Raw genomic sequence first — 13,160 nt, 5'->3', positions numbered from 1 at the left:
GGTTTAGTTTTTGAGATAATCGCGTAAAGGAAACGAAAAAAACGCCCTTCTGTATGACGTACATTTTAGGGCCTCACTGACAAAGTTTAGGCTGTCTACTTTTAATTTATTACACAAACATGAAATCAAATCGACAAGGACTCAACCGCGAGTTTAAAAGGTGTAGAAAAATAAAACTGTGCCGCGGACCCGTTTGGAATGCCTATTTTGCACTATCAGGAAAACAGGTTTGGCTGTGATGCTTTGTTTTGAGATCACTACGAGAAAGTACTACGAGCAAAAATAAATTACATTGCACATGCTATGTTTTCTTCAGTTACTATACTGAAAATGTGTGTTTTAGATTTAATTTAATATTTTTATTCATTTTCTACCAGTTTGAATGTGCTTGAGACAGTGTTTTTTTTCAGAAATGGCAGTTTTTAAAGGGAAATAAAACAAAAACCGTCAAAGTATGAGTATGATGAATGTTATTTAGTTTACTGGAGTATTTATACTTCTACAAAATACAGAAAGATGGTGCTTAAGTGATTTGTATTTAATTACACAACGAGTTGAAAACTGCCAAGTTCATGAGTATCACAGAGCGCTCTGAGCAGTGTTCGCCATAGAGGAAGAATCGCCAGGTGCATGTTTGGGCCAACCTACTTTTGGACATTTGCAAACAAACCTTAACTTAAATTTTTTGCCATTGAATTTCCATAGTTTTGCAGAAGGCATCTTGGAAAATCAAACCAACAAGTATGTAAAGATTTTTAAAAGCCAGGTTTATTGAGGTAAAATCAAATGTTGTTAATCCCTGCCCCCGAGGCAAGGAGGGGGGAAAGCAAAGACTGTCCCTGGAGGCTGGAGGTGGGGATAGCAAGGACTGTATCCGAGGCTGGAGAGGTAGGGACAGAAATGGCTGCCCTGGAGGCTACAGAGGTGGGGACAGCAAGGACTGTACCTGAGGCTGTGGAAGCAGCAATGGCTGTACCGAGGCTGGAGAGTTGGGGAAAGCAACAGCTGTACCTGAGGCTGCAGATGTGGCAACAGCAACGGCTGTACCTGAGGCTGGAGAGGTGGGGACAGCAACGGCTGCCTTAGAGGCTGAAGAGGTGGAAGCAGCAACGGCTGTACCTGAGGCTGGAGAGGTCAGGACAGCAACGGCTGCCAGAGGCTGCAGATATGGCGACAGCAAGGACTGTACCCGAGGTTGGAGAGGTGGGGACATTTGAACAGTACTGCCGGGGAGCAGTTATTCATGTTGTGTGGCTCTGTCCACACTCTAGAAAGATCATGCAAGAATCCTGCAGGTTTTTAGGCAGACGGATACGTTGTGTGTAATTTAAGGTCTTGATGCCATATTGGATTTGCCGTCGCTTCTCTCTCCCATCTGTCAGGCGCATCTTTCAAGTCGTCAGTTCTTACCTGAATTACAGGAGATATTTGGATCAACCACCAAAAGGAAAAAAAGGTTTCTGAAATGTAATAAATAGAATTCTGTATAGTGTTTTGGATATCTGAAAATGTATATAATCTGCGAGTAATCCGTGAGTATTTATTAAAAATGAAACAGGTTACATTAATTTCTAAATTGAATTGCCCAAAAGTTTACTCAATGTAATATAGAATTCTGTAAAGTTGTACTTTACAGCACTGTCTTGACGAGTTGTACACAAACAATTGCAATACAAATATTACTACAGTTGTATTGTCACTGTATTAATATACTGTATTGTAATTTTTTTTATTTTTTTTACCGGATTTAGACTACTCTCTACGAGTAGTATTAATTTATTTATTTTCTCAATACAGGCTGATTATCGTCAGTCATGTCATACTTTCTAAAAAACATTGTTATTGACCCATTTCATTAACAAAAATTAAATAACTTTACTCAAGGATGTTCAACTGCTGTCTGATACATCCTTATTTCAGGAGTTTCTTAAATCAACAAATAGCTTTTACCCACCTGTCAGTAAATTACTTCACGTTGTGAAGGTCTTTCAAGATAAGCATTCTGTAGCAGTTGAACAACTTCGTGGACCAGCGACCTTTGTCAGCGATATACAGTAAACATAGCAGAAAGTTTAATGTATGTGCTTATATATGGAATATATAACATGCACACATATAGTATGCATTTGTATTTTATTCTATTTGGCAAAACATTCTCACTTTTTTTTTTAGAACCTACACTATACAAGATCATAACCATTTACAGTATTGCGTTTACAAGTATTGACAGACTTTGTATCCAGCAGGCAGTATGTATTTATTTTATGTGAATCAATGTGTTCCTCGACTAACAAGAGTTTTGTTCAAGCCAGGCCATGTAAAGCTGTCGGTCAAATCATTAGTTTAACAAGCAAATTACAAATTTGATAGAAACAAATAAATCACAAACCCAATAACACCGATCTTCAATAAACAAAAAGCAATTGGAGGTGTCATAACAAATACATTGTAGTCTTATTTTTGATCCATTTGGTAGACACCTTTATCCGAGGCTTACCTTTTATTATTTAACTAGTGTTTAAATTTGTGCCAGGGCTGAGCCACGGCACCTCATGGGTTTCCCTCTTTAGTTATGAGTTTGTTTGTTTTTTCCGCTCTTAAGTGTGTGTGTTTTTTTTGTACGTTCATTCTATTTCAAGCAGCAGCAACGTACAGACTTTAATTTTAAATTATCGCTGGAGCCCTGCCATCCCTGTCATTACAAATTAAGGACTAGGGAGCAACAATACAACCCAGCTAACAGGGTAATACTGTAAAGTGCCACTGCATTCTCCGTTTCACTTGTTCGTTTCTCTGACCGCTGACGCTTTCGATGAACTCCCGACCCCCCCCCCGAAAATTCTAAATATCCCGTTGCACATCTACACTCACGGGACTATTTTTCAATTCTTTTTTTAAAAACAGCTGTTTTTAATCAAAAAGTATTTCACCAAATGCTACCCCGTTCACAGGGTTTGTTGAGCCTGTCAATCCGACCACCAATTTTCATGCATCTCGATGGGGATTTACCCCCCTTTTGAGCTGGTTGTAAAATCTACTTTAAAACAGAACCTTCGTTCAAACCTGCAACCGCGCAGATAGATATATCCATATATTATATAAATATTAACTTAATCCACAAAACATGAAAGTTTATTTTGGCATGCTATCATATTGTTCAGAAGGATGCCCTTAAATGAATGACTTGTCTTGATACTAACAGGTTTTTTTTTGTTTGTTTTTTTTTTTTGTTATTCATTGACATTGAGAAGCATGCTTCCTGCCTCGCCACCCAACATCTGTATTTTCCAAATGTAAGGTATTTAACCCATTATTACAATTACATTATTCACCTGCTATTTTGGCGTTAATATTTTCTCCGAGGCCGATTTCTGCTAAATACCCACAAATGTCATGGGCTTCTATTCACTCATTTTGAAATTGGAGTACTGTAAATATGAAAATAGGATACCAACCCTAACAGTGCCTGAAAAAAAGAATTAAAGTTAGACCAACCTGAAAGTTGTATAAGTTCATGATAAACAATAATGTCCTGTGGTTCATTCAGGTTGTTAGCCAGAGTCATCACATCTGCTCCTGTAAATTTATTTGCACCAAAGATGGCTTCATTCTCACCATCTGTCCAGAAAACGCGATCCTGCAAAATGAGACTAAATATTTCAGAACCACATGCTATGGAAGAATAACTTGAGCATTCAAAAACAAGTCCCATTATCTCAATTTGCAGCCATAATAGGTCAGTGGTCAATCTCATGGTCACCAACTTGCAAAATGAAGGCACTACCTTATGATTTCTGACTACTTAGAACTTATTTAGCCAGGAATAGGATTTGGAGAGACTAGACCTAGCACAGCAGAGGTCAGAGAAATCAATATGTGTGTGTACCTTTAGTCTCACAATGATATATGATAAATTAAGATGGGAGAACAGAAACCAAGTGTCCCAAAGTACTATACATTTCCCCCACTCAGTCTGCTGATAGTGGCAATCTAACTGCTGTCTGTGTAAAAGAATGAAAAAAAAAAACTTTCCTACTGATCTTTTCACCTTTTTTTGCATCATGGGAGACATGAGAAACAAAGACCGATTTGTGCTCAGTTTAAAAGCAAATATTTGGAGATTTCCAAACAGCTGGAGATGCAAGTAAAACCCTTGCCTGAATTTCATTGGTTAAACTTAATCCTGACTCCTCCCAAATCAAATGCGTTTCACAAAACCCCAGACCAGCTCCACTGTAAACCAATGATTCAATCATTCTACTTAACTTTTTATAGAATTCTGGCATTGCCAAGGCTACTGAAGATGGTACAAAAATAAGGTAAATTAGAGGATATTAACTGTCAGTCATTTACCTCAAATACTGTGAGAGCAAAGGGATGAGCAAGATACTCTTGTGACTGCAATACTGTTCTACGGTTTTCACCATTCAGATCCACACTGGAAAGCATGTGCAGTTTGGAGTCCACCCAATATAGACGGCTTTTTACCAAGTCTGAAAGGAAGAAAAATAAAATAAAAATGATTATACTTGGTAAAAACAGCTTACATGGCAGTTTATACTGTATGTCTCGTGTTTTCACATATCTGAAAAGCGCTCAATTCTGATGAAACTTGGTTTCGCACAAGTTAGAGTCTCAAACTGGGGGTATATACAAGCACCAATGTACATCTTTACAGATTAATACTGTGGACATAGGTCATAGTGACTCATGTTATCGATGGCCCAAAGTTTGTATTTACAGCCATGACAGGGATGTATGCTACTGAAATCTGTACATGCCAGAGTCTGGAGGTGTACTCACAGCTCTTGAGGCTGCTGCAGACCTGTGAAGGCACAACTGCTGATGTGTTTAGCTGCATTTTATACAAAAGTATATATTAGACATACATACTTGCTATTTAAATAGTTTATAAGTGAGGCCCTTTAGTGTCCGGTTTTATTTTATTAAAAAAAAATTGCGGTGTTATTTATATATTTGTGCTGGGACAAACACAGGATTTTCATGTTCGGCTATTCGCTCAACTTAAATATTAGTTAATATTTAACATTCAAAATATTAATATTAGTAATAAAAGCCACTGTATTGCTCAGAAGAGAGGAAGACAGTACAGCAGCATCAGGAAAGGGGCGTAGATTGTATGTATGCAATAAGGCCCGACAGTGTCCATGTACGTCGAATATATACAGACACCCCGAGAAATCTGTATATTTAAACATATACGGATACCCTGAAGAGCCTTATTGCATTTATAATCCAAGTAAAACTGTGTGTCTGAAAAAAAGGGAAAAAAGCCACATTAATTTGTTTAAATACCAATTACACCAAATTACCATTTACAACTTAGAAAGAATGAAAGAAAGAAAGGAGAGACGCATGTGTTTGTGACCAACTAAAAGGATCAGATATTTTGAAGGGGTGTGGAGCATATCAATTGGAACCATTACTACTTGAAACTGGCTCGAAATACTCATATCCTTTGGCACATTTGTTTATCCCTAAATACAGGTACTTTACCTACATTATGGAAACTGCCACATGTGCCAGTACATAAAGATGAATCTTCTAAATAAGTTGTTTATTATAAACCAATATCATTGCCGTCTGTATTAGCAAAATACTTTGAGAAAGTGGTATTGGTTAAACTTAGTGTTTATTGAAATTAAAGAACCTGTCAGGGTTTAGATCTGGTCACGGGACAATAACAGATGTGACCAAAGTGGTTAATGATATTGCAAGTGCCTTGGACAGGAAGCAGGTTCCGTGGTTCATTCAAATGCTAGGAAACAAGTAAAGGGAGAGGGTAAATTATCTACAATTTTTTGAGATTGAAAAAGGTGTACCGCAGGACTCTTGGGCCCAACATTATTCTTATTGTATATTGATAATGTCTGTCATGGGACTGCAGTTCATGGTCATCTTTATGCAGATGACAGTGCTTTATGCGTTTGGACACTCTGGCACAGATGTAGTAGAAAAACTTCAAGAGGCATTTTATATCTTACAACACCGATTCTGGAACTTAAAGCTACTGCTTAAAACACACCAAGGTAAAATATTATTTGGATCTAAATTAAACTCTAAAACAAGAATTAAAGTATTCAAAATCACTGACGGGAGCCTCTTGAGGTGGTGGACCGTTATAAATATCTGGGGATATGGTTAGATCCATTGCTAAAGTTTGATTTGCATAATTTTCACTACTTCAAATGACTACACCAACACTTGGGTTTCTTGATCGACAGCAAAAAAAAAAAAAAAAAAAAAAAACACCCAACACACTTAAGTAGAAGCAGAGTTATTAAGAGCTGTATTTTTTTCCTTTGTTTGATTATGGTGATACTTTGTACTTGCATGCCACTGTTAAACAATTAAAAAGGTTGGATCGGCTAATGAATAAAAGCAGCCGGATTTGTATTAGGGGGGGCACTCAGACTCAGTCAGTTACTCGTATCCTTAAAGTGGATTGCATTAGATTACAGAAGACTGCTTCACTGGATACTATTGGTGTGTAAAACTGCAATAGGCTTGTCAGCAGGGTATCTAGGTCTGATGCTACAGGCAAATATAGCCAAATATAATTTAAGATCTAGTCTTACACTTAATTATCAAGTAACAGGGACAAGGTCTTGTGTTGGTCAAACGGTCTTCAGCTATAGTTTGCCTAGGGAATGAAATCAGGTTGGACAAAAATATTAATACTAACTGTCTTGTAGTTTATGACATCACGTACCCTAGATGAAGCCTATTATATATACCTGTGATGAGTCAAAGGGGTTTCGGTCTGTAATTCAACCTCCCGACAGACGGCATCAAGCTAACTCAGGACTTCCCTTACCAAGTTCTCATGACCATGACGAAAGTCATCTTTATGAGGGGTGTCACCTTGGTGAGGGGCGGAAGTGCGAGTATGTATATCCCGGCCACTTGAGTCCAGTAAGACCAGTAAGCCTGACTTCTATTATATGTAAATATATGGAAACTATAATAAGATCCAAAATGGAAAATTATCTATATGGTAACAATATCCTGGGAGACAGCCAGCATGGTTTTAGGAAAGGGAGATCATGTCTAACCTACTTGACTTTTTTGAGGATGCAACATTGAAAATGGATAACTGCAAAGCATACAACATGGTTTATTTAGATTTCCAGAAAGCTTTTGACAAAGTCCCGCACAAAAGATTAATTCTCAAACTGAACGCAGTAGGGATTCAAGGAAATGCATGCACATGGATTAGGGAGTGGTTAACATGTAAAAACCAGAAAGTACTGATTAGAGGAGAAACCTCAAAATGGAGTGAGGTAACCAGTGGTGTACCACAGGGATCAGTATTGGGTCCTCTGCTATTCCTAATCTACATTAATGATTTAGATTCTGGTATAGTAAGCAAACTCGTTAAATTTGCAGACGACAAAAAAATAGGAGGAATGGCAAACACTGTTGCAGCAGCAATGGTCATTCAAAATGATCTAGACAGCATTCAGAATTGGGCAGACACATGGCAAATGAAATTTAATTGAGAAAAGTGTAAAGTATGTCATGCGGGCAATAAAAATGTGCATTATAAATATCGTATGTGAGATAGTGTAATTGAAGAAGGGAACTATGAAAAAGACCTCAGAGTTTATGCTGACTCAAATGTCTTAATCCAGACAATGTGGGGAAGCTATAAAAAAAGGCTAACAAGATGCTCGGATATATTGAGAAGTGTTGAATTTAAATCAAGAGAAGTAATGTCAAAACTTTACAATGCATTAATAAGACCTCACCTAGAATATTGTGTTCAGTTCTGGTCACCTCGTTACAAAAAGGATATTGCTGCTCTAGAAAGAGTGCAAAGAGCAACCAGAATTCTCGGGTTTAAAAGGCCTGTCGTATGCAGACAGGCTAAAAGAATTGAATCTATTCAGTCTTTAGCAAAGAAGACTACGCAGTGATCTGATTCAAACATTCAAAATCCTAAAAGGTATAGACAATGTCAACCCAGGGGACGACTTTGACCTGAAAAAAGAAACAAGGACCAGGGGTCACAAATGGAGATTAGATAAAGGGGCATTCAGAACAGAAAATAGGAGCCACTTTTTTTTTTTTCCACACAGAATTGTGATGGTCTGGAACCCAGTAATGTTGTTGAAGCTGACACCCTGGGATCCTTCAAGAAGCTGCTTGATGAGATTCTGGGATCAATAAGCTACTAACAACCAAATGAGCATGTAACAGGGCGAGCAGCCCTGTACATTGTTTATTTATTTTTAGATCGGGGTCTCCCCCTCCGCCCCTGTGCAGAGTGTTTTGTATTATTTATTTAGTTTTATTGTATTATATTTATGACGGCGTAGCGCCGTGTTTTGTTTATTTTTAAAACATGTCCTGGCAGAGGCGAGATCGGTGCTCGTCCTCTGCCAGGTGTAATGAAAAAAACTCGTGCAGAAGGTGGCCATCTCCCGAATTAATTAAGTGATTAATTTGTTGCTAATCGGGAGATGGTCACCTGTTATAAAAAGCCTGCAGATCTCCAACTCAGGGTGGGTGTTGGAAGGAGAGTGAGCGAGAGGATTAAAACGAAACTAAAAGTAAACTCCAGGAACAGTGAAGGCAAATGCTCAGCCTGACCTGGGTTTTGTTTATTATTTTTGTGTTCGTGATTTTGTTTTGTTTAACTATTTATTTTGCTCTGTGAGCGACTGTTTTCTGTTTGAATATTTTATTTATTTTTGGTTGCATTAAGTAAAACGGCGCCCGCGCCACTGCACAATACCTTTTTGATTTTGTTGTCCCTTCTGCCGTGACGTCAGACCACTCAGCCATTCCTGCCACAGAGCAAGATGGGCTGAATGGCCTCCTCTCGTTTGTAAACCATGTTCTTATCACAGTGTTTGGAAAATACAATAACGTCTCTCGTTTTTATCCCTTTCATGTTCAGGATAATCGGACCCACGTAAATTGCTGTCTGGATATTCCATTAATACTCACATGCCTCACAATACCGTATTACTTCAATTTGGCACTGCAGTGTTTATATTAAATTGATCAAAATGACTGCAGACCTTAAAATGAGGGTGGCCCTTAATACTGTGCTTTACAGGCATTTTATTAACAGTTAACGAGAGCCTATTAGATGGGAGTTCAGGGGAGTACTGTACCAGAGAATCAGGAGTGTGTATTGGTTTTTAAGACACAACTGTAGTTGAGTGATGCAGTGGTTTTTAACAAAAAATATTACCTCTGAATATCGGTTTGATTTCTGTTAACAAGTATATCCTACTCTGTTATTGATTTCTCATGGTCATTTCTGCTTGTTTGTAATTTCTCTGTAAGAGAAACCAAAACTAAATCTTCTCAGATAGTAAGCACGTTTTTCATTATATATTATATATATATATATATATATATATATATATATATATATATATATATATATATATACACATATATATATACATATACATATATACATATATAGATTCAAATAAATAATTGTACAGAACTGAGCAAAATTCCAATTGAATAAAAAACAAAAACTACCCCCCCCCCCCCCCCCCCAAAGAAAATATCTTCAGCCAGCTTTCGGATAGCACTTGGAGTGACCGGCAAAGCTCCAAGTTCCTGAGTTTAAGTTTATCATCCAAGATGACGACGAGGTAAACGCAGCCCTTGTTTTATCCCCTGCTGTGTTGGCACTGAACTCTGGCGTTTTTTTGAGGGTGGCATCTATTAAAAAGCGGATATCTGAGCGAGGCGTTATTTCGAAGTAATACGGTTATATGTGTGTGTAATTTTTATATATATGCATTGCATTTTACAACATGCATTTTGGCCCTTGGCCAGTTGTCCTTTTTTGTGTGATCTGGCCCTCACAAAAATAAGGATGTGCACACCTGCTTTAGACAGTGGAAAGACAGTCACAAGGCAGCCATGGCTCAGCGTGGGTTAAAAAACCCTGCTGTTGAACTATGCTTAGGAGGACACATGCGCAGGCGACCCAATGGAAGGGTGTAGAACGTCACTACTGTAAGCACTCCGTTGAGCTGAAAAAGCTTCCAACATGCACTATTCTCCGCACTCTGTTGTCATACAGTGGACAGCATGGATCTGGAGTCCAAGCGCACTCCCAGATAGGAGGCTGTCTGTGAAGGTGTGAGCTGGCTCTTGGCACAATTCACTGACAGGCCCAACCGATGAAGGTAACTCGTTTCGGGTGGGCCTAGGTTGGAGACTGGGCACAAATGAGCCAGTCCTCCAAGTACTGCACACTCTCCTGCCTCCAAGTCTCAATGGATCCAGTATAGCTTCCATGCAGCTTGAAAAGGCACACACACACACACACACACACACACACACACACACACACACACGAGACAGAAAGACAGACCAAATGGCAGTACAAGCAGGTGCCTAATTAAATTAACCTCTTGCCTTCTGTGTATACCAATGAAGTAAAATAAAACTGTAGGAGAGACTGCTATATTGAAGTATCTGAATTAGAAATACATATTATAAATCATTTAAAAAGAAACTGTTGAAACATATTAAGTTTATTATAACAGAAGAATTGATCTGCTTGACATGACAATGTTTTAAATAAATTGTTAAGACACATTTGAGATGTTAAATATACTTTGTATTGGTTTAAGGGAATATTGTATGCATGCATTTTGAAAAGTCCAGTATAACACTAAAAAATAAATGGTGTAATTCTGTGTAAAGAGAGCGCACTGGCTTGAGGTCACGCTGGCCAAAAAACACCTGTGAAATGAGCCAAGCTTTCCCTGATTTAACAGCTGCTGGTGCAGAAGCCTGTAACCTTGGCAGAAGCAGGCATCTGGGGGAACTAAAATACAGAGGCTAGGTATTTTAAATTGGCAGAGACCAAAGGTAGCCTTTAGACAGAATGATATTTGAAACTAAAAAGACCTATTTGATTGTATTGTTACTAAGAGGTTTTAAATAAATAAAGTAATCTGATCCAATAGTGACAAAACTATGAAGAGAAATATGTTAAGTACATGTTTTTGCTTTTTTAAAAGGTTCTACTATAATACAAAGACTGTAAAAGCAGGAGCGAGCATTTAATTTAATCAATTTAAGAATTAGTTCAGTTTCTGTCTTCAACTAAAAAAAGTCTTAGACATGACATCAATTAAACTAAATAAAATGGTTTAGTTCATACAAGTTTTACTGCTATAAAAAAAACAGGGAGGAACTGTTAAGTTTGAATATAAGACAATAGTGTAAACTGTATTTAAATAACTAGTACAGAGTAGACTTAAAGACATAATTTGGGGACCTCGCCTTTACCTGCTGGTAATTGAGTTATTTTTGACAGTTGAATCGAGACTCTGGTCGTCAGCAGTTTTGAATCCAAGACCTTTCTCTAATGAGCGATCTCAATATTAAACGAAATACCTTTCGGATAACAGGAGGTAGAAGTTTATATTAAAATAACTTCTACATATCGCATAAATTTTGAACCTGGCAAGAAGAGATGAGCATAAAGCGGAGGATGATTTACTGAGTTAAGTTAAAATTTGATTTAAAATAATGAGTACTGGAAAAGTACTTGAGTAGAGTTTCATATTAATTAAAACACTAGCCTTGGCAAGTAAACAGGCTGTCTGAAACCTGCTTGTGCAGGAGAATTTTTAGAAACAGATAAGTCAGGCTGAGTCCAAGCATGGTACAGTTAATACAAGTATTGCATTTAACATGTTCATTGTAGCCCGAAATTAAATAACTGGACTGGCTACTGTATGCTTAGTGGTTTTATTCAAAGGCTTAAGATAAACCACTACAGTCTTTGTCCAATATTTTGTTAAAACACATTTGTATACGAAGTTACACTGGCCTATTGACAACACACTGAAAAGGTAACATAATATACTGCTAAGAGGGACATATTGTAGACGCAGGTTTATATAATTAAACAATTATATTATATATAAATCAGAATCTCTTAATACACATATAAACTTGTACTGTACTTGGTAGCAAGGATCCTGTAAACGTCAGTTCCCCTAACTTTTTAGAGAAAGGGGTTGAAATTGAGAACCATGAGATCATGTTGCAATATTTTGGAAAAGGAGTTATATCCAATTAAATTTTGAATTTTTTTTTTTTTTTTTTTTTTTTTTTTTAATAACTCCTATTAGTTAAAAAGGAGTTAACCAGATTCTTCTAGAATATATAAATTAACTCAAAAGATAAGAACTGTCAAGGCAGATTGATGACCAGATTTAATTGAGACTCCCGATGTACTCAATGGAGGGAAAATCCTATATAAGCCCACAGTAAGACCTCATTCAATACTATTGAGCTTGCAAGCTGACGTGGTCCGTGGTCCATGCTCTGAGGGTTTCTGAAAAACGGATTGCTGTTTGGTCGTATTCAGAAGTCTCTGCCTTTTGAAGACAGTTCTTATTATTTCATATATCCTTGTGGCAATGTGTCCCGCCCCTGTGTTGTATGTTACATGTGGTGTGTTAACGTTGGTGTATAGGTATGGCTGCACGGGATATAAATGGGTGTGTGCAGCATGAGTTATTTAAAATGTATAATTGTATTTAGGTAGAGGGATTGCACTTCACGTGCATCTAAAGTACTTTAATATGTGAACACAGGGTTTTCGCAGATTAGTTCACGTGCTGGGATTCAAGTGAATAATTAATTGGTAATTGAATCCCAGCACAATTGTATATATAGATGCACATTTAATTCACTCGAGGTTGTGTGTTCGGTGAGTGGAGAATGGGTGTGGAGGAGAAGTAAAGAATAGTAAAATAAAAGTAATTCTAAGTTGTTTAGACTCACCCTCTTTGTTCATCTGTTCATCCACCGTTTAAAGTGTTAATCAGTTTTGTTTGTCTATTTTGGCATAAAGTGCCGTGTGCTGTTTTTGTTTAAATCTTATTTGTTTAATTGAAACATTGAGCGCAGCAATTGTGTCTCGGTTTCAACTACAAGTACTGCCTGTGTGTGGTTCTTTCTGGCCTGACGTAACCCCTGCAGCTAGCCTGTCACAATCCTCCACTACACTTCCATATACTGGAAGGTAATATATTTTAATTTATATCTGGTTTATATTGGATGCACTGCTATAAAAAAGGTACATGTTATGTTTTAGTTTTAAGAGAGCGATATATTGAATGTTTTAGAACGTA

General features: G+C 37.5%; 1 protein-coding gene across 3 annotated transcripts in view; it reads right to left on the bottom strand.

Moving 5' to 3' along the window:
* vldlr (very low density lipoprotein receptor) overlaps positions 1-13,160 on the bottom strand; it is a 131,715-nt gene that overhangs the window by 43,035 nt on the left and 75,520 nt on the right. For 2 of the 3 annotated variants that reach the window (XM_058996737.1, XM_034014912.3), the window contains exons 13-14: positions 4,354-4,493; positions 3,496-3,637 (exon numbers count right to left, since the gene is read on the bottom strand). In XM_058996737.1, coding sequence (XP_058852720.1) covers positions 3,496-3,637; positions 4,354-4,493 — 282 coding nt within the window. Of the gene's footprint in view, positions 1-1,011; positions 1,411-1,954; positions 2,037-3,495; positions 3,638-4,353; positions 4,494-13,160 lie in introns of all 3 variants that reach the window. The other variant, XR_009308218.1, reaches the window with a different exon arrangement.

Source organism: Acipenser ruthenus, chromosome 2, assembly GCF_902713425.1.
Source record: "Acipenser ruthenus chromosome 2, fAciRut3.2 maternal haplotype, whole genome shotgun sequence".
NCBI classification, from domain to species: Eukaryota; Metazoa; Chordata; class Actinopteri; order Acipenseriformes; family Acipenseridae; genus Acipenser; species Acipenser ruthenus.
The sequence above is the reverse complement of the archived record's forward strand: the minus strand, read 5'-3'. Positions and strand labels throughout refer to the sequence as shown.